General features: G+C 41.0%; 1 protein-coding gene across 1 annotated transcript in view; it reads right to left on the reverse strand.

The window, feature by feature from the left end:
* The window catches only part of wnk1b (WNK lysine deficient protein kinase 1b), a 67,335-nt gene that overhangs the window by 8,694 nt on the left and 36,055 nt on the right, over nt 1-22,586 (reverse strand). The window contains 25 exon segments of the mRNA XM_043236381.1: nt 946-1,038; nt 2,080-2,185; nt 2,187-2,278; nt 2,913-3,115; nt 3,200-3,699; nt 3,793-3,863; nt 3,976-4,012; nt 4,297-4,383; nt 5,475-5,555; nt 6,457-7,544; nt 7,909-8,043; nt 8,128-8,182; nt 8,261-8,368; nt 8,550-8,666; nt 8,755-8,911; nt 9,043-9,110; nt 9,434-9,661; nt 10,595-10,741; nt 11,455-11,490; nt 11,722-11,805; nt 13,354-14,649; nt 17,729-17,913; nt 17,995-18,298; nt 18,372-18,591; nt 19,834-19,922. Coding sequence (XP_043092316.1) covers nt 946-1,038; nt 2,080-2,185; nt 2,187-2,278; nt 2,913-3,115; nt 3,200-3,699; nt 3,793-3,863; nt 3,976-4,012; nt 4,297-4,383; nt 5,475-5,555; nt 6,457-7,544; nt 7,909-8,043; nt 8,128-8,182; nt 8,261-8,368; nt 8,550-8,666; nt 8,755-8,911; nt 9,043-9,110; nt 9,434-9,661; nt 10,595-10,741; nt 11,455-11,490; nt 11,722-11,805; nt 13,354-14,649; nt 17,729-17,913; nt 17,995-18,298; nt 18,372-18,591; nt 19,834-19,922 — 5,587 coding nt within the window.

The following is a 22,586-nucleotide window of genomic DNA, read 5'->3' on the forward strand; positions in this document are numbered from 1 at the left end:
GTAAATTAAAATGATTAAATGTTTTTTGCTAGTTGCAAAAAAAAAAAAGAAAATAAAAATAAAACTTAATATTGAATTAATATAAACATATATTAAAAAAAAAAAAAAAAACAGAAGTAAAAAGCCTTGGAAATGATCTGAAGTTATAAGATAATAAAAAAAATAAAAATTAAATAAAAATAAAAATTATTAAAATGAGAATTTTATAAATATATCACAGTTTTATATTTAAAATAACACTAATAATAATCTTTTGAACAATGTATTAATATAGGCTAATGTCAATTTAGAAACGAAAGCAGATGTGTCTTAACAGTTATATTTTTGCTCATATTAACTAATACTGATTTATACATCCCGAAATTATTTACCTAACATTAATAAATGATGTTCACTGTTAGTTCATGATCCCTTTTTTATAATTATTAATGATAACATCTGAAACCGTATTGTGAAGTGTTACTAGTCTGTGGACTATTATTATTAGCTATATTTACAACATTGGACAAAGTTGTTTATGGCATTTGATAATTGATGTGTGTTTTCAGTATAAATTGCTTACACTATTTGGAAACTGCATTACAAGCTGCACTGTTTTTGGACGCTGTCAAATGCAGCATGTTATTCAACTTTTAATTTATTAGTAATTTGGGCATTTTTGTTATGATGTTAAACCAAAGCATATATGATGGAACATATTAATAAGATGAATTACAAATGACCGAGTGTCCCTTGGGAACACAGCTGAATTAGAAATTATTATCGGACTTTATAGATTACACTGGTGCATTATGGGATATGAACGATAACTGTTAAGCGATGAGCTTGTTTTTTAAGATTCATGACACAATGTCTGAGATGATCGGCCAATCAGAAGGCTTGGCAGAATCAAGAACTAATCACATGACATTGTAGGAAAGAGACAAAAGAAAAAGCGTTACACACAAAGAGCCAAGCAGGGCGTACTCAGAAAACGCGTCCTCCTGCCACCTGGTTTGAAGGTCACTCTCTCCGACCCACAGCTGAACTTTACACAGCCTGTGGTACAAAAAGAGGGAAAGAGAAAGAGAGAGGTGGAAAAGAGAAAGAGACAGTGAGAGAGAGAGAGAGAGAGAGAGAGAGAGAGATGCAGCAGAGAGAGAGAGAGAGAGAGAGAGAGATAAAGGAAACGTACACAAATACACAGTGAGAATGGTAACAGAGGTCAGTAAGCCATGAATTCCTGACAGATAGAAAGAGTGAAGGAGGTGAAGGAGGGGAGGAGTGGCCCTGGGTGGGTGAGCGTCGAGCTGTACGGAAAAGAAGGGCAGGAAAAGCGCCCCCTGAAGGCTCAAGCATCAGCCCTGCAGCTTCATCCAAACCAAAGCGTGCGCTTTCTCAGATAGGCAAAGCAAATATTCACCTGCACTACCACAAATAGGGACCGTATACGATCCATCACAAAAATCATAAGAACATTACAGGGGATAATAACTTAATCATCCACTTGACAACTGCATCCTCCTGAGGTTTTCTGCTCAAATTTGAAAGATTCAATATATAGGTCAGAGCTAAAACAAATTACAAAACCAAAATGGTAAAATTAATAATAAATGAATATCAATAAACCATCAATAAATGGTTATTTAGGAGCGAGCGATAAGGTTGAAATTATTTTGGCAGAAATTTGCAAAGAAGAACGTGAAGCATGAACAGCTGCCCCCCTTATTTTAAAATCAAAGCAAATGTTTGACATTTTATAATAAGGAGAAAAAAATCTAATCTACTCTTGTCCACAATGTTTATATTTATTTCATACAAATACGTTTATTTATTTATTTTTTTAAGATTGATTCATCAAAATCTTTTTATTTTTTAAAAACCCCTTGTCATTGAAATAAAATAAATTTGTTGTCATTACAATGTTAAAATATGATTTAAAAGTTTTACTTTGCAGTTTACATTTAAAACGATATGCACACACTGATATTGTTAGAACAAAAACCATGCTTTCTGCCCACCCCGAATGTCACTTTATCTTTGTTACTTTGCACAGGGTCAAGCTTAGGGCTGTGATGTGTTAGGCTTCTTTATTTTTACCTTGCGAGGTGACACACAAACTGGGCGCGGAGAGTGTGGCGTCACTGGTGTAAGCGGAGCACAGGTTCTCATTAGAAGGGGAGGGTTTGAAGGACTGGAGCAGAGGGCTGCTCCCCGTCTATCATCCCCCCAGGGGCCAGGAAGGCCTGCTGAGGCGGGTACACAGAGGGAGCGCTCTGTGCGGATAAAGTGCTGGTTGCTGTAAGACCACCAACAAAAAGCGCTGATCAGAGCCAGGACACAAATACTGATTTAAAAGTTTCTCGTGCTCAATTCACAAAAATCATCCAATAGAAGAACTAAAGAAATCTTGGTAATGCAGTTTTTGAAAAACTGGTAAAGGAATGGTATACACATTTGCATTCAGATTTTTTTGTTTAAATCATGAGAATAGATTTGAAGAAACGTATCACTTCACCATCTGCAGAGGATCCACTGGTTAGCAAGAGATGTAATGCCAAATATTTTCAAATCTTGGATGGGCTGAGGGTACATTTTTTGTGGTGTACCATTTCTTTGAGAATTGATCAAATATTTGTATTTTTTTTCCTTAAAAAATAAAGATTTAAGACACACTCTTACATTTAAGGGTTTATTTACAATGCTATTAAACTAAATAAATATCAAAATTGTCCCATGTTTTGTCTATTGAAAAAAGATGAGAACAAATATTTTGTATTATATATTTTTTTAATTCTTAACTTCACTCTTTAGTTAGAAAATTAAACGACAATACCAGTGAGGAGAATATAAACATTTAAAACATTCTTAAGGAGGTTTTGTGGATTCAACCCCTGATGTGCACAAAAGGGCAAAGCAGAACAAGTGAATACCTGGCTGAACAGGACTCTTGCTGCCCTGTGAGCTACTGCGGCTGGACTTGCTGCTTTTGCTCTTGGTAGGACGTCGTCTACGGCCGGCTGGGTTCACAACGGGAGGGTTTACCATGGAGGGAGGTGCTTTGCCCAAACGAGAAAAAAGGGCATCAATCTCTGCCTTCTGCCGGGTGTACAGAGCCTGACTCTCAATCATGTGCCTAGGAGGAAAACAAGGAAGTCACAATTACACTGAATGTCTTTCAACTATGTTACAATATATATTAAATCAAAACCAAACATACTTCTCCCTCAGCTTGCTGACTTCTCTCTTAAAGTCCTCGTCTTCAAACTCAGAGTCATTGTCGCTGCTGAAGTAGGAGCTGACGGAGTTGTTGATGCTCCCTGGACTCTGAGCTGGACCGTTGCCCACAGCTGGATGGGCTTGAGGTGGCAGCTGGGGTTCTGGGGGTTGTAAGCTCGCCACAGGAGCCTCGTCCTGCGCTCTGCTCACTGAGAAACGGCCCACCTTTGTGTCAGTCTTGGTTGTCACCTGGAAGCGGCCGATGGTGGTGGGCTGGGGGTGGGTTGTCGTCCGATTGGGCAGAGCAGGGAGGCCATCAACCACATCTGCTTTCGTGTTTCTAAGGGGAGAGGAGGTTCGGTGCAGCGTGTTCTCGGGACTAGAGAGAGAGGAGGAGGAGGAGGATGAAGAGGAGGTGGTGGTGGAGGAAGAAGATGTGGAGGATGAGTCATGAGAGGTGCTGGGAGCCTGTGGGGCGTTCTCATCGGGAGCCGCTGACACCTGAACGAAAGCGAGAAGAACAGTGCCGCCTGCTGTCACACTCAACCATGAACGTCCTGTTCCTTTCATTATCGCATTGTGAGTTTAAGTTACCTGAAATCTTCCCAGTTTGTATCCTCCAGCTGCAGGTGAAGCTGGTGTCTCATCATCCACAGAAAACGGAACTGAAAGAGAATCATTAATAATAAGCAGAGCTGAATGTGAGAACAGGTTTAACGTTTTAGCTACCTACTGTTTCTTTAAAGAATAGGTTTAGGTAAAATTGGGAGTACATACCTGGCTGTCCTCCAGGTGGCATCCCAGTGATAGATGACTACAAAGATAAAAAAAGATGAGAAACAGATTACAGACATTCACAAAAAAAAAAAAAATACACACACACACACACACACACACACACACACACACACACACACACACACACAGAAATAGGTAGACGGAGAGAGAGATCTGAGGAGCTGATCTTTGTGTATGGAAATTTCCAGTAGTCCCAGCTGTTTTGAATCTTTAACTACAATAAATCAAATCAGACAGATCCCGCACTCAATCCACGAGTGCTGGTGTTTTTCACCAGACCCCTGTCGGTGTTGCGTGTACCTGGTGCGTGACACTGTTGATTGGGACGGTCTCTGGACTCAGCGCCCGTCTCAGCTGGGCATCCAGATCCTCTAGGGGCTGCTGGGACTAAATAATCCATTTCGGCAATTAGTCAAGTTCACTTAGCCCCAAGAAACACACACATGCAGACTTGTACACTTATTACTCATGGCAAGTGCACACAAATACAGCAGGGGAACCGTGTATCTAATTAACTTCTGCATGAGATGATCTCTTACAGTAAGTACAGGGTCAGATGACCACTGCCTGGAAGAACTAAATGCTTTTAATCCAAGCTGAGGCTTCCTTTCATGTTCCACTACATATTTGTGAAATGGAGAATAAATCCTTTAATTGGTCCACGCATCGCGGTTCCTGAAATGTTTTGTATGGGTTGGCTTGCGGCTGAATGCTATCACAGTAAGTTTTCTATTCACAAGTGATGGATGAAAAATATCGCATCAAATCTACAGGATTAGAGAAAGTCTCTTGCATTTAGAATGAATCGCCCTAAGCAGAAGGGAAGGATTTTCTCGGAGTATGACGTGAATGCAAGCAGGGTTCAGTTTGGAGCAAGGAAAATTATGTAATGTCTGAATGACTTTGATTAACTGAGAACTGAACTAAATCGAACTTCATCTGCAACATCCTAAAAGACAACGACAAATCAGCTGAAGTTTTAAGAAGAATTCAAAGAGTTTGAGTAGAAGCAAAGCTCAAAACATAAAGCATGTCAACACACTTAAAAATAAGAAAAACAAAAAGAAACAATTGAAAAAAAAGCAAATGTAAACAATCTTAGCAAACTAGAATTACATATTTGATAAAACAACAAATTTAACAAGGAGGCAGAAAAACACTTCTATTAACCATTATAAAATAATTATTAACAAATGAGTTTGACACTTTATTACAGTCCCAATAAAACCAGAATATGAGACAAACCACAACCTTCCTGTTCTCTACTCGTCAACAGCAGAGAAAAAGAGAAAGAGCAGCGAGTCTAAGTTAATGAGCGTCACAGGTCATGCTCCTAACCGGCCTCAAAGGAAAGCTATGCCATGCAGTGGTTTGATTCATATGCGATTAAAAAATCTTTATTCATGCTCTGTGTGTTTTCCAGGAATGCAACTATATAAAAATAGAGTGAGACAGAGAGAGAAAGAAGAAAAGGGCACCTGAGTTAAACAAGGTCCTGGGAAGGGTGGTAGGTGCTCTGTGGGCGGCGTGCCAGCCTGATCTGGGCCGACAGGCAACACCTAATGAATGAAGACGGAAGAGAAACTAAAGCATTGTAAAGATTGAGAGCTGGAAGAGGTGCCAATGAACCGCCACAAGCTACATGCAGCGTTATGGTCAAAGCTGTACTCAAAATGTGACTAGAGCTTGCCTAAAGTATTACAGAAAAGTTGAGTTATATGGCATTCATGTAGCATTACTATGTCATGCATTCTGTCAGTCATGAGTCTCAACAGCCATGCAGAAATTGGGTTTAAAATAAAAATCATACTGTTAGTGGTTTGAGACAGAGAGGTTAAAACGCGATGTTGAAGAAAAGAACAGTGTTGTTTGCTTTAGGAAGAACAATGATGTCTAGTTTATTTGTATTGCATTTTTTCATTGTATTTGCTTTATTTTCATGATAACTATGTATATTGCTGTATTGCAATATACACACACACACACACTACACTGTATACTTACTACCATTCTAAATTTCTTTGTTTTTATTTTTTAGTAACATTATAAACATCTTTACTGTATCTTTTGATCAGTTTAATGTGTCCTTGCTGAAAACAGTGTTATATTATAAAAACTGCAATAAAGTAAATGATTCAGCCTGGACTAATGATTATTATATGATATATTAATCATTTTAATATTGTTATATTATATACACACACAAACAAAAGTATGTCGGTATGAAAACATTCTCTTTTTCTTTTTTTTTTTTATATTTTTTACACTTAAGCACCATTTACACCAAAAACAATAAGAAATATAACGATATTTGCATCCACATCAGCGAACGTTTCAAATTCTCAAGCATTATTTTTTATTTATTTATATTTTATTTTGTGGTACGACCCATACATGTTGACAGGTTTGTTGGGAAACTTTAAATCAGCCTTTTAAATTTTTAAGAAATAGGTCACTCACCGGTAATCTTGATAATGGCGCTTTGGAAGGAGTCGTCTGACTGTAGCCGACTGGTGTGGAGGCATTACCCATGGATGTCATGGGAGAGCCTGTGGGCTGACCGGGGGAGTTAAGGGGTAAACTAGAGGGAGGGAGAGGGGTACCGCTAGGGGTGGCACAGGCAGTTGGAGAGGAGGTGCCAGGGATGCTTGCCGCCATGGGGTCAGATGTGACATCAGACTGGGCAGAGGGTGGAGCGGAGCCCAGGTCCATGAAGAGCGATCGCAACTTTTTATCCAGAGCCTGAATGTCATCAACACCCTTTCCCTGCGGGTCGCTGTCACATTCTACACAATGTGCGTGGCTCTGATTGGGCACAGTGGAGGTTTGAGGTTGGCTGTGCACGGGTGTGGGTTGAACGATGGGTATGGTGGTGGTAACCGGCTGGAGGGTGGGCACTTGTGACTGAGCAGCCGAAGTAGGAATAACCGTGGTGGTGGATGGTGCGAGCGAGGGCGTCTGAATTGCTGTGGTGGGGATGACCAGTGGTGTGAGCTGATCTGTAGTGGAAGGGATGGGTGGCTGTTCACTACTGCCACCAGAAACAGATCCCATAGGAGTTGTAGTATGAGGGAGTGTGGCTGCGGTACAGGCAGGTACGGGCATGGAGACTGAGGTTTGGGGGAAGGATGTAGCGGTAGGCACAGCTGGCACTGGCAATGAGGAAGGAGTGGAAATAACACTGATGACGGCAGGTAAAACCTGACTTTGAGGCAGGGGGAGCTGCGAATGGGCTGGAGGGGAGGTTAAGGAGGAAGCGGGAAGGGTAGGAGGAGGAGACGATGAGCCTGGAGGGTTTATGGAGACGGAGGGTAGAGATGGTGAAGAAGTCACTTCAGAAGACACTGAGGGAGGGACCACTGGGGCGGCACTAGAGGGCAAGGGTGCTGTGGTGGGAACCAGAGGTGGCATGGAGACATGGAGCATAGGCGGTGCAGTGCTGGGACCTGGGTCAAAACGGCCTTGGCGTATTTCAGAGAATGCCTGCTGGAGACTAACTGCAGACGCAGACATAGAAAGCCCCAAGGCAGGCGGTGCAACTGACACAGCTGATAAAGAAGGGAAATTCAAGACCGAAATAAATATGCGGCTGCATAAGTTGTCAAAAATCTTATAGTCTAGGCTGTTTGTACTAGGAGTGAGGATGGATATTAAAGTTAGAGACAAATACACTGGGTCCAAACTAGTTTCATATGGAAATTATTAATTTTTAGAAATTAATTGCACTTAAACTTCCTCCAAAAAACATATAAAACTTAAATTCTGCATTTCTACATCCCAATTTATTCGTCAAACAAACCATGCTATGTTTATCACAAATACTTTTGTTTCTTTGACTAACTGCTTCTGCACCGTCTGCTATATGCATAAATGCATTGTCTAACCTATAATTATTTCACATAGTACACTCACAGGATGAAGGCTCTTCGATTGTGGGTTGGGGTGAGCTAAAGAATTGCTCCCTTAGTCTGGATTCAGGCACTGGACTCACAATAAACCTTCGACCTGCAGAATGAACCACCTGGGCAGCTGAACTAGGCGGCACACCTGGGAGGGAAAAAGACTTCAGTGCCGATGTATCATTAAAAAGGTACATTAACTTATATTACATTGTGGGACTTTACGATCTACCTTGTTCAAGAGGTGCAGATGTGGTGGGCATATGCTGCTCGTGATCACTAACCGTCTGGAATCATTGGTGAAACACTGTTAACTTAAGAATCATTTAAGAATCATCACAAAAGGAGTACAAGAAGGTACACACCTGGCTGCGTTCTCTCTCTACACCTTTCTCATCTGCTGTTTCTATGACCTCTCGAATCTGCTCGATGAAGGAATCACGCTCGCTCTCTAGAATGAATTCACTTTGTACCTAAAACATGACATAAAACCTCTTCTTAATGAGCTTTGGCAGCTCAAAGTGTATTTTGGAAACAAAAATGTAATTTAGTTCGACATCAGCTTTTTGTCACATAGATCAAGATCAAAAGAAATCACTGGTTAATTGAGCAGATCTGTTCAGTATTAAAAATGCGGGTGGTGTTTCAAGTTACCATTATCTGTGCAATTTCCTCCGGGTTATCACCGTCGAGATCAAACTTGAAAGTCACCATTTTTCTGTTGTGTGTTTCTAATTGACACTCTGCAACTCTATCACCCATTCTAGATATCTGAAACACATGACGTTTTATTTAATATCCTGTGCTTTTTCACCACCATCAAATACTACAAAAAAAAGGGGCAACGTGTTGGACGTACATTAAGAACATTGAGCTTGGCCTTAGAGGTTTTTTCATGGCGTGAACGGCTGCGTACTGATCTGCGCTGGTGCCGTTTGGTAGAACGACCCTCATGCCTGCCACATGTTACACCCTCATTACCATCGCTGAGTCCAGATGCCACATCAGAATGACAGCTAACGGAAAAAAAGAAGTGAAAACACCATTACAACTTACATCGCATTGCATCTGCCTTCACTGTATGTTTTTGCACTGTTTTTAACTTACTGATAAACACATTGGGAACCTGATAAAAGTTGATTCTTACCTCTCCACAGCAGGAGTTTGGAGTTGTGACAGCTCTGTCATCAAAGTCTGAGAGACGCTATGAGATGTCTGGAAGAGCAAACGACAAAAACAAAGGCATTGTAATAGAAAGACATGCAAACAATCAGATCAAAGAAGACAAAGTAACAATGCATGTCTAAATAAAAAGTACAACTGCTTCAGGCAAAGCCTGAGTGTTTTCTAAAAAAACAGATCTTATTTCACAGCCGAGAAAAGAAAGGACGCTGTGTAAGGACAGCTAAGCAGCTATGTTTCCCAGACAAACAGATAAAAATAAGCATGACTTGTCAATACAATAGCTTTGCCCTATAAAACAAACTAAAATTGTCTGCGCTGATGCGTTTGGGGCCGGTTCTGTCCATTCCAGGTACCTGCGCTGGGATGTCTGCTGGCAAACAAGGATGTTCGATGGGGGAAGGGACTGTGGCCACAAGGATGGTTGGCACAGGTGTCATTAGAGGCGGCACCAATTGGGGCAGGTGGGGCGGCAGCACTGATGGGGACGTGGCTGGAGCAGGCAGAGCTGCCGGGCATGTCAGCGCTTCAGGCACTGGCTGCTGCGGAAACGGGGCAACTGCTATAGTTGGCGCGCAGAGAAGCTGGGGGAAAGTACGAGAGGGGTAGCTGGGTCAGATCAGTGTGGTTGTGAAGATGGAGGAGGGAAATGTTTCTGCAAGCACCAACCGGGGGAGATGAAGACGGCAAGGGCAGTTTATGTGCAAAAGGAGCGATGTCTTAATAAACCCAAGGCAAACCATCACGAGATCAGACCACATGACGGAGACAGCATGCCGTGGGGTGAACGGTGGATCACAACATCCGCAAGCAAAACACACACGAAAAACAAACTCCAATTTAAGTGCCAAATGCTTATTAGATTATGTTAGGAGGGGCACCTTTCTCTAAGTGCCTATAAATGTTATCACGGTCAACAACACACAAAATAAAATCCAAATCCAACAAAGACACAAGTAACAATTTATTGATTCGTGACGGAACCCACATCTGACAAATCACAAGTAAACAGCTTTTCTGTGCCCCTGCAGTAAACCTGTGCTTTCAGCTAAAGGGAAAACAACGGCTATGCACTAAACATTGAGAACTGAACAGAGAGACTGATCTACACAACCGACAACCATGCAACATACAGGCAGAAACATGCCAGAAAACATCAATCAAAAAGCACAGCCGAGGCACGTCATAGAGACGGCCACAGATGCACTGTACATTGTATTGAAACAGAAAAAGAGGGAAAGAAAAACAAACAAAAAGAAGAAAAAACTTCTACGAAGTAATTTTGTTAAGTTATATTAAGTTAACATGAAACTGCACACACACACACAACATAATGTTTCAGTAGTAACACAAAACATGTATAACAAACTATAAAATATATTTAACATCACTACTTACATAATAAATCTTTAAATATGTATAACTATACACACACACATACATACATACATACATACTTTATTCTTTTAATTAATTAATTATTTTTGCTTTTAGCTTGAATGGCTTCCATCACATACCTGTGTGGGCTGATGGCTGGGCTGTGCCTGCATTTGGGAGCTGCTCTGAACCACAGTGCTAGAAGGCTGTTGGGGAGCCTGCTGTTGGGGTAAAGTGACACCCGGTTGGGATGTTGCCGCCAGAGAAGTCTGTAGCGGAACAGCAGCCTGAAAAGAGAATAAGCATTTTGGCATTAATTATTCTATAGCCTTAGAAAATTAGTACATTTTAGGCCTATGTAAATAATCTAAATAAACATTCTTCCTTTAGTTTGTGAAAGCTAACAAAACATTGACATTTACAGTATTGCCCTTAACATGCAAGTATATGGGGCAAGGCATTGCGCAAGAGCATAATACTGTAACCCATACTAGGAGTTTAACCGGACAGTGTTCCCACCACTAAAATAAGCACTTACAAAAATACCACCTTCACATTCTTGCTTTGAAAACCATTTGAATATCTTGCCCAACAGACCTTCATTTTAAGTGCATTACTGCAAATCTGATTTTTGTTTTTACAAACTGAAGGACAAAACTATGGTTTGCTGTAATCATCAACAGCACGTCATGCTGTTCACAGTGGAACATTCCTTTATGAACTATTTAAATAACTTACCTTTGAAGAACAAATCAACGCAGACACACTAAAACTTTAATTTAATTTTTACACTCATTCATCTTGACTTCGAGACACAGACAAGCTTTTTAAGCCTCGTTTAAAAAGAGCAATGTCACCTACAGCACCTCATAATGCAATAATGAAATGACAAAACTTAAAACGGCAAGGCAAAGAGCTTCAAAGTAAACTGCAGGTAAATGAGAAAAAGGAGAGAGAACAAGAGCAAGAGAGAGAAAGTGAGGAATGGTGTTTTCTCTACCTGCGAAGGGAGTGCTTGGACGTAGTAACCTCCATACTATAAGAAACAAATACAACACAGCGTAAGAAAAAAAACACCTCTGAAGTCCACAGCTTTCACACGCAGGAGAGAATCCAGAGAGATTCAAACAAAAATAAAACTCAAAAAGTTCTTGGAGTGTTTGAGAATGAGTGGTTCATTTGCCTTGGCCAAAGTTGGATATCCATTTATATCCATAAATGGATGGAAGAAAAGATGATTCTGATTGGTCAGACACACTCATCTTACCTGTTGAGAAGCAGAAGCGGGTAATGGGGTGCTGCAGGAAACCAGAGACACGGCACTTGTGGACTGAGGGATTGGGACCTGTACCTGAATATATGAAGAGGAATATGGGCGCAGTCGAGAAAGAGAGAGAAAAACAGAGAGAGAGAAAGAAATATGGCAGTGGTGGAGAGATGAAAAGAAAAAAAAAAAGACAAGTCAAAATATGTTGGTGGCTGTAGTGAAAAACAACAATGACTTTCAAATACTGACCATTCATACACAAAGTGTGAACGCTCTGAGCAATGCACTCAGGTCACCATTCACTTTTTGTGTATGCCTCTCACATCTCACGATTAAACGACAAACAAACATCAGGTGTTAGCCGGGGAGTGAGTAGGCTTCATGCATGTGACTCTACATGACTCTGTAGTTTGGGTGAATGTTATTAACAACAACAACAAAAAAAAAAGCTCAGGGAAGCATGTGGAGTTGTTTGCACAACCAAGAAAGTATCTCCTAAAATAGACCCGACATAAACCTAACATTGCTCAATTTGACCACTTTCCCCCCACATGGAGGGTTTCGACAGAAGCAACCCTTAGAAAGCTACAAGTATACTTGTCATTTAATTCTTTTCTCCAAGGTACAGACAAGTATAGTTGCTCCAGATGCAGATCACCTTACCTTGGCATTATACTGAAGAATTTATTAATTATTAGCAAGATCTTTACAGAGCAGCAGGGAATAAAGTAGCCTTTGGCAGATAAGAGGATGAAAATAACAGTGGTATAAAAGATAGAGAGGCAGCAAATAGGGACGGAGAATGAGACTGCAAGATGACATTGATAATGTCAGCCTTCTAAGGGTTAAAAGAGGACTTTTCAGTTAATGTTAACATCCTAAAAAGTAGTCAACAAATGTTGAGTTCTTGTGCTGGTAGGCTCTTTCTCGACTGGTGTCCTTGACAAAGACAAAATTGAAAACTGAAACTCACTTAGAATTGTTTTAACCATTTCCAGCCAACTATGATGTAGTAGCGGATCTAAAAAGCAGCTGTTAAGGTAGAATACAACAAAAAACATGATTTTTTGTAAGGAAGATTAGAGAAAACGTAAGAGACAAGCAAACCTGTCTAAACCCCCTCTTTTTGTTGTATGTGTCTGTGTGTTTGGTCATACAAATTCTGCATTTAAGCCTCTTTTTAAGTATCTTCAAATATTTACAAAAAATAAATTTACATTTTTGAACATTGGCCTATATCATAATAATTTGAAAGAGGCAATCAAAACTTCAGATTTGTATGCCATCTACAGATATGTTACACAATATCTGTGCAAACACACAAGAATCATATACACCTTTATATGAACATACACACAAAATAATACTTACAAAGTGCATCTGAAATGAAAAATTAATGGAAATAAAACAATCACACCGTCCAATGGAAGACAGAAAAATGTCTTTGCACAAGGGGATTTAAAAAGCAGGTTTATGCATTTAGCTCAATGCACCTTCTGAACCTTTCTGAGCCCTAAATTATGGCTGGAGAGGGTTAAAACCACAACCACTGGACGAAAAAAAAATTAGGTAACTGAGATAGAGACAGGGAGTGTTGGGGAAAGGTGGACAAGAACGAGTATTTCTAGGTACCAAGGTAGTGCCCTGATGAGACAAGGCAGGTTCGTGGTATGTGAGGTCCGGTGGAAGAGATGGTTGACGGGTCCAAGTACTGTGCAGAGCAGTGATGTGCGAGGTTGGAGCGTTGGACGATTCAGAAGGTGGAACAAACAGAAACGTCGTCTGACTAGGTGGATGTCCTTCGCTGATGTTACTCCCTCCATCTGTTTTGTAGTAAGACGTTTGTGGGATGGATTGAGCAGCAGAACAGTCTTGAGGTTGGTACAACTGATGAGGTGGAGGCGAGTGAAACTCTCCAGCATCGGAGGAGGTCATAGAGTCACTTGAAGGTTCAGGACTGAGTTCTTTAGGTCCATGGAGAAGCAGGCTGCCTGGGGGAAGGGGCAGCTCCGGGCTCACGTAGCTGTACAGTTCTTCGGTGACGGGCTGTAGTCGACCACACAAGCCTGGGTTGCCAGTCGGTTCCTCCAAGTTAAGGTCCATGGAGCCCCGGCGGGCTCGGTAGAGTCTGGACGCCAGCATGGCTGGGTCTGCCTGGAGGTTGTGCATGTGGAATTCAAAGGCGGTGTTCGGCTCGGACGCATGGGCCAACACGGGTGGTGCGGAGTGAGGAAACGAGTGGGGCTGATACCCTGGATCTGTAACTGTGGTTTGCTGTGGTGCAGAGGCTGAGCTAGACACACTCATGGGAGGCAGTTGCGGGATGGGGCTGTGGGTCAAGCGCATGTGGCTCTGGACATGAGGGTGTAGGTAAGCTGGCCCAGGCTGTGATTGAGTCTCATAGGCCAAGCTAGCGGCAGCCGCGACCTGCATTTGCTGATGGAAGCTGATTTGGCTTAGCTGATGCGCGGTCATGGGATAGCCACTATAGGCCATGGCTTCCAGCTGGTCCATTAATGCAGCCTGGTTGAGGCTGAGTCTGCGTACAGCCTCCTCTTGCTCGGCCCTCACATCCTTATACCCGTACAGTGACTCCGCTGGGGGCTGAAGGTGCAGTGGCTCTGCCAATCTTTGAGGTGCCATACCGGGAATCATAAACAGGGAAGGTTCGACGCCAGGGCCTAAAGCTTCCATGCCAGAAAACGGGTGCAGGCTACTGCCGTAGCTACGATGGTAGGCGGGCTGGAAGTGACGTGTATGGGCCTCTAGGATGGAGGTGCTCTTGCGGCGCTGCACGTTGAAAGCTTTAGGCGGGCAAGATGGCGGAGGGGAGAACGAGACGGGCCGCTCCGGGATGGTTGGGAAAAAGAGCGGGGGCTCGACCAGACCTGAGCCTCCTCCACCGTATGGCTGACTCACCGATTGCGGCTGCAGTGACAATAACATACAGCATCTTTGTGAGGAAGTAGAAAAAGCAGCATCACAAAATTCACAAAGCAAGAGAAAGAGAGAGAGAAAATAAAAAAAGATGACATGTGAAAATACAGCAGACAATATTCATCCAATCAGGCAAAGATGACATAAGAAATAAATTAAGAGATGTTTAACTGCTAAATGAGATGTAGAAACGTGACAGTGACATATTTACAATTAAATACAGATGCCTTACAGGCTGTGGGGGCGAGGAACCATTTTTAATGATTGCAGTTCATGCCAATCTGTATTTAATGTGAGCACAGGGTTTCAGCCGAGTGGACCAGGGTAACATGGGTATCTGAAAAGGATAGTTATATGGCTACATATTTTCAAAACTGACCTGTGGTCAACCCTTCATATTTTCAACATTTATAACCCACCAGTGCAGTGATATAATCTTATTACTGGATTACTGGGGGTTAATATGAACCTTTGCCATACAAGAAAAGATAAAAACCTGCTATTTATACTTGATATATTACATAACAGATAATTTGTGAAACTGAATTACTCATAAAACACCACTTTTTGCTAGCTTAATGATAACATTCCTAAGAGACTAACAGCAGCTGGAAATCAGAAAGACTTAAAAAGAACCACAGTTTGCCTTTTTAAGCCCAATAATGGTTTTGAAGAGCTCACTTTGACTTAATAAAGTAGCAGGATGTCATTATATTTTTTTAGATCACACCTTTGCCGTTTTAGGAATGTACATATTGGCCCCTCGAAACTATTTATTTTTAATTTGTATGATGATTGTATTTGCTCCCCCTAAACTTTTTAAGCTTGATTTGTATTTTTATTTTAATAAAATTATTCTTCACAGATATCCATGTTGTACCCAAGGTCAGCACAGCAGGTGAATCCTGGTTCACTGGGAGACACTAACATACAGGACTGGCAAAGATTGCTGGGAGACTGGCACGGCGACGGGGCAGGGTTGAGTGAAGGGGCAGGACGCTCTCCAGTGCTTTGGACAGTCGGCCAGCAAACGTCTCCCCATCCGGCCTCCCCAGCCGGGGCGAGAGCGGGGCTGATGCGACTGGAGGTGGGGTGGAAGGTGGCTTGGGAGGACACGACAGAGCAGAGGTGGAAGAAAAGCAGGGCACGCAAACAGACATGCTACGACGACGGGGAAGAGGTGGAGGAGGCTGGAGGTGAAGGAGGGGAATTGACTATTAACCACAATGGAACACAAATGACACGAAAAGCCAAATAAACCAAAAGAAAACTACAAGGAAACATTTGATACAAGATTAAAAATTAGCATTGCCTTCTAAGACGCTAAACAGAAAGAAAAAAAAGACAATTATCTACAATAAACTTTGACCTACATACAAACATCTGCTGTCAAGTCAGACCAAAAGAACAAGCAATTGATGATTCATGATGCGTTAAAATAGTTTTACGATGACCAACATGTGTTATCAGTAACAAACATTTGTGGCAATATCAATACCTGATTCATGAATCATGAATTGTGAGCAGATTTTGAGATTAAATTAATACTCGTTTAACCTGATCTGAGATTAATCAGGTTGCACGATGTTACACAGGAACTTGGTGTGTTAATAACTGGAAAATATAGGACTAAAAACTAAAGAAATTACACTAAAAATGACATTGTCACCGACTCCAAGAAATCTACAGCATAGACTGTCTACCATGTAGACAACAAATTGAAGTTAGCAAAGACCATGAAAACATCGCAGAAAATTGTTCCTCTGAGATGTTTTACGACAGATAAAGAACAGCATAAACAGAAGTATGTACAAAATGTGTACAGCAAAAACAAAGACCACAAACAGCACATTGGGTAAGAAAACAGAAGAACAAAATTACATGTACAATAACAGTCATCAGTGCCGTGCAGACTTTGAATTGGAACTAACCAGCCATGTCAAGTCAGGTGAGATGGTATTTATTAATAAACCATTATTATTAAGATAAATCATTAGAGGTCACACCTACAGACAATTATAATAATGAAGAGAGAGTGTTTGACATCAAGGTAACGTAACAAAAAATCCCTGAGAAAAATCATGCCCTATGTGAATGACATGACTCTGATGCACTGAAATGATCATGGTTTAAGTGTCCAGGATGGCAAATGCCTAGCAGTCTGCACAACATGATACACTTCCTTTTTGGGAGGAATCAAAAATACTGAAAAAAAAAAAAAAAGTAAAGTAAAGTAACCCAGAGAATGCATTAAAATGAAAAGAGGATGAAGAGGGAGCGGCAGCTCAAGTACACGTGGGAAGTGGAAATATACTTGGCAGTCAGAAAATAAAGAAAAAGCAAGACAAAGAAAGAGAGAAAGAACTGAGAGCAGGCTGTATGAAAAGAATCAAACCCATTTAGAGTGTAGACGTTATGGCTTTGCTTTCCTTTCTCATGCATCATTCATTTAGTGTCTGATAATAACAAACCATCATCAAACTCCAAAGATAAATACATGCAACCACAAAGAGATCATATTCAAAAGTCAAACAACAATTGAACCTTGATTCATGATTCATTTGTTACTCAATCAAGGCTACACAAATTCTATCTACTGATCATATCTGTATTGGGTCCTTGCCTTTGCACAACATGAAATATTATGGGAACAGATGGAGACACTTGAACTAAACTGATTCTAACTGAAGATAAACATGTGGCCACATGATTTGTTAAATTAACCTGTCACTAATAAGGCTAAGAGCACACTACCATTTAGAAAGATGTTTTCTTAAGTGCATTTAAAAACCCAGTTTCTCGTTTTCCATTGTATTGTCATTGTTGCTATGCTATATAAACATAATTGCTTTTTGCATTTTAACAGCTTTGTGCATCAGTAAATCTTGAGAAATTTGGTACGGTACACTGAACATAATTTTGGCCCGAAAATGCTACTAAAATGTCGTTTTGAATTCATTAATAGGAATCAGTTGCAAAAACAGATTAAGGATGCAAATGTGTGACCTGCTACACTGAACCTGCGTTTACGTGTTGACTTTTTGACTTCGGCTCTTCTTCTGTGGCTTACCATGGGCTGCTGGGGGTATGCGGTGTGCTGTTGGGGAGCTTGAGAGCTGGGAGGGTAGACGGCCTGTCCAGGCACCTGCTGGGGTTGTGACGATGCAGGAGAGCTATATGACATGCTGAGCTGACTGAGGTGAGGTTCTGAGAAAACGGATGAACCCTGACCACTGTCAAGTGTTCCGTCAGCCACTGGGAAAAGATACGACAATCAGAATTTAAGAGGAAACGACAGGTAAGATGATGGACTGATAGGTTGTGTCGTATACTTACAGGTGATTCCACTTTGCATGTACTGAAGATGCTGGTCTACATCAGGCTCCTCACACTCAGGCTGGGCGAGGCCAGGAGTCGGAGGCTGGGAACCACACTGGCTCTGTGCAGAACCTTGAGAACCGGGAACGTTCTTAAAAGACTCGCTGGACAACTGCTTCTGCTCCTCCTCCTGCTTGCGTTTCTCTTGCTCGGCTCGCACCTGCTGTCTTTGCTCTCGTTTGCGGCAGATCAGTGACACACGGTCTCTGATGGCTTTGGCCATGGTTTTGTGATCACCTTCGCAAACATAGCCCGACTCAACCTGTATTTAAACACAGCCTATGTTACCATCTATACGTGCTATATCTGATTCAGAAAATCTTTGACAAACCCACCATTTCCTGAGCCACATCTTCTGGCACATCCCGATGGAGGTCGAAGGAAAACTCAATGGCTTCGTTGTCTTTGTATTTGCCTTTCAGTTTCTTGACATCTTCAATGCGCAACCAGAGCTTGATAGCAATCATCTCCCCGTCGTCCTCTTCAGCCAACTCCACACGCACCCCAGTCTCCTCCTGGAAGAAGGCATGGTTCAGAAGGTCCTTGATGGCGTATCTGTTGAGCAAGACGCAAAATGATAAGCAACCAGGCAAAGATGTTATATAAGGATAGCCGATAAAACTAATTTAGAAACACGTGGCTGATGAAGATCAACCAAATCACATTTATTATCTAATTTGAAGGCACAAGGTGGAACATAGGGGTTGTCCAGAATGGATTAATGAGTCACTGAACGATTCAAGAGCAAAATAAACTAAACGCATCCTTACTTGAATTTGAGTGTCTCATGATCTAATTGATGTTCATGGGGGTTCAGAACTCTTTAGACATGAAGTTTGATAACTTGGGGCCATTCTGTGGTGATGTCGCATAAATGTCATGAAAAAAAAAATTAATCCCTAGTGTGTTGCAATGAATATTCTATCCAACATTCTATCCTGTTGCATTTAATACAATGGACAAACTCATTCTCAATTCCCAATAAGAGAAAATCAATGAATGTTTAACATGAACTCCAAATGAAACTTGTATATTACAAATTAATCCAAACAGAATGTAAATACAGGGATTGACCAATTACAACACATTTAAAAAGAGCTGATCCATGGCACCTGCATGGAACGATGGATATAGGGGTATAAGATAAGATTGCACAATCTTTTTACCAAGTCAGACTTCAGGAAAAAAAATCTCAAGTGGGCTGTGTTGATTAGCTGGATATAGTAGACATCAGCTTTTCCAGTGCTTCATCAGCGGAACATCAGACGTCGTCTCACCTTACGCTCGACACGCTGTTTGCAATTTTCCATAAAAAAATTTTATGCACTTAAGCAAAACAGAGCATCAGCTTTATGACTTTCCACAAATTATTAGGAAAAATACTTCAGTTGGTGATCAAGATCATTAAAAAACATTTCAATATGCATGCAAAATGCTAAAGGAAGATTTTTTTTGGCTTGGACATTTAGGTAGCTGGACTTGAACAGGAGACAGTCTGGTCAAAGCTTATGTTTTTCTGTGGAGTGAGGACACGGAGCACTCTTTGCTGGCTTGGCGCGATCACAGATCCATTTCAGAGAGTGGCCTGTTGCTGGAATTTTTTCAAAACAGCGTGTGGGAAAACACTTATCTACTGCTACTATTCGCATACTACATGGGAGGACCATACGCTTAAAGATTGCGAGCACAGCGCATCTGCGGGCAAGCTCACGGCACACGTAGCTGAGAACTGAGGTATGACTGGATGAATGAGTTCTGTGAACACAGCGTGGGTGTGGGTAGTAGGCACAGCCTTACCTTTCATCTTTGTTTTGGCGAATACATCCCTCGATGATCTCTTTCACCTCTGGAATGGCTACCTTGTCGAAACTGCCAGGTTTAACTCCCTGCGGGGGAAAAAACACAAAAGAACATTAAATCAGCGTGTCTTTTGTGCTGTGAAAGAAATTCCTTTAGAGCTCCACTGGGACTCGACAAGACTACATATGGTGCACGCTTTATGTGCTTTAGTGCCTGCCAGGTGAAAATCATCTGATCAATTTCTCAACAAACCACACAATTTGAGATCGCAGAAGACGAGCCAAAGCTTAATACTTAGGGTTTAGAGTTTATTCCGACTCCTAACCACAGGTATGAGCAATAGTGATGTCTGTCATAGCAAGCATTAATAATATCTGTTTTTAATGGCTTGCAAGTGGCTTGCATTATAAAACCTGTGACCTTCCAGATATAGCCGTTTATCTGACAGATTAATTGATTTTGCTGAACAAAGTTACCTTCTCAGTCATCACAAGAGTTTAAATCTATTAAGCCAAGAGTTTTTGGAGGAGGAGATGCAAAAATAATAATTTTAATTAAGATTTTTATTACTGATAAAATTAGCAAAAAATATATTGACTTTGGCTTTAGTACATACAACGTATTTCACCAATTATTTACAGTATTTAAAAAAAAAACATGAATTAACAGAATTCCTTTATAGATTGGAAGATAAGGGTACTCGGAGTACTAGTACACACTCCGCTCTTAAAAGAAAAACAATTAACAATTAACAAAAAAGTTACTATTAAATATTTTTACATTTTTTACTTTTTGTTTAACTCACTTCACTCTTAAAAATGCAGGCAAAACTACTTTTTTTTTTACCTCAGGGGTAAATATTTAAATAGTTTTTATTACATTTTACTTTGCCTCAGAATGGATCAGAATGGATTTCTAGCAACACAAAATCTCATTAGCAGTCATCAGGTTTAGCACTGGAAAACAAATTCCACCATGAGATAAAACCCAACAAATTACAAATCAATCTCACTGAACCAAAAACTCTGCTACTTTTCCTGCTTTGTATATATTTTGAATTCTGTAATGACCAGTTTAAAATCATTTAACATTAACAAAGCCTACACAGAGCTAGAGCTGTCAAAACCACCCAAGACAAAAAAAAGTGCAAGAAACTTACAAGTGAAATCCAGGAACACTGAGTTGCTTTACAGAGTGGTCTGCCTGAACTATTACTCCCCCTGTCTCAGCATTACCTCCTTATATAAGTCTGTAACCCACCTCAAATTCCAGTGCCAAACAAAGTTAAGGATGACGGAGTATCTAACAAAATTAAGGCAGAACGGCAAAGTATTCCGATAACAAGGTGATTTAAAAAGCTTGTTATGGACGCTGTGAATGGGTCCCCTAAAGCCAGATACATGCTGTTCCCCAGCTCTCCTACCGGTTAACAAAGGCGGAAAATTAGAAGCAATCATTTTGTATTTAACAAAGCAGAGAGAGAGAGGAAGGCTCCTGGAACAGCTGGGGGTGGATGTAGAAAAGGAACAAAAGTAATCTTCAACTTCTACTCTATCCAACTCCCAAAGCGACACAGTGTTACGATGCATAAGCATACCCAAGAATACTATTTTCTGGTTGAACTCCTTCGATGCCACATCTCGAAATTACTTTCAAGGGTTGGGAGATACAGTCAAATGACTGGGACATTATGTCTAACTAGACTTTTACAATTTTTTTATGCTCACCTCAAGTTTTTATGATAGTCTGGTGAACATTCAGCTACCAAATCAAGGGCTTATTTTGGACTGGTTTGTCATCTGGTTAGCATAAATTGTGCATGTCCATTTACAGACAATATTCACATAACTACACCAAATATGTGACGCCATTGTTGCCAACAAACCAATTTTGTAGAGAACACAGCTGTACAGCTGCAGTGCTATTCATTTTGCTTAAATCACTACAAAAATAAAAAGGAAGACCTGCATTGCATCAAACCTGCATGGCTCTAATTCCATGAACACTCCAGTAAAATGGTCAGGCTGAAAGAGCCCCGTGCTCACTGCTTGGAGATTACAGGCAGTGTTTGCAGATGTTTGAACAGAAAGGACAAATCTAAACCGTTTCATCGTAATGAAAGCATCTACTCTAGGCCTAGATGGGACAAGTCCCACATCTGTCTCTGAGGGGTAACCTCAGGTCCGCTGAGCTTAAAATGCTTTCTGATTGCATAAAGCTTAAATTGCTTCTCTCAGTGAACTGTTGTGCCTGTGCGATTGGATTTCATGAGATTAAAAAGCCTTCAGGCAGGGTGGACGCCAGTTTTCCAGACAGGCGGATAGAACTGGTGAAATCTAGGATGTGCTCTGCACTTTCCAAAGTTAACAGGTGGAAACACCTGACTCAATAGTGAGGATGAAAAGAAACAGACAAACTTTTTTGTACCACACTGTTGACTCAAAAAAAGCAATCACTTTTTCAACTTTCAGTCAACTGGAGAGGATTCAGTCCGGAAAATCAGTACTGCTCCCTACTGGTGAGCCCCTCATTGGCTTATCACAGTCCAGTTGTTTTTCGCTTCTGCTGATCATATTTTCAACCTCCAGCATCATATGATCGCACTATTGACCTGAACGAGAATAAAAAAAAAAACCTCATGACTGCCTTATACTCCCCTCTCTTCTCTGCCAATGATATTAAAGGACATCAATGAAGGGAAAGGCTGATTCAATTTATAAACTGCAGCAACATGACTGGCCTTTTCCAGC

Source organism: Puntigrus tetrazona, chromosome 4 (assembly GCF_018831695.1).
Source record: "Puntigrus tetrazona isolate hp1 chromosome 4, ASM1883169v1, whole genome shotgun sequence".
Classification (NCBI taxonomy): domain Eukaryota; kingdom Metazoa; phylum Chordata; class Actinopteri; order Cypriniformes; family Cyprinidae; genus Puntigrus; species Puntigrus tetrazona.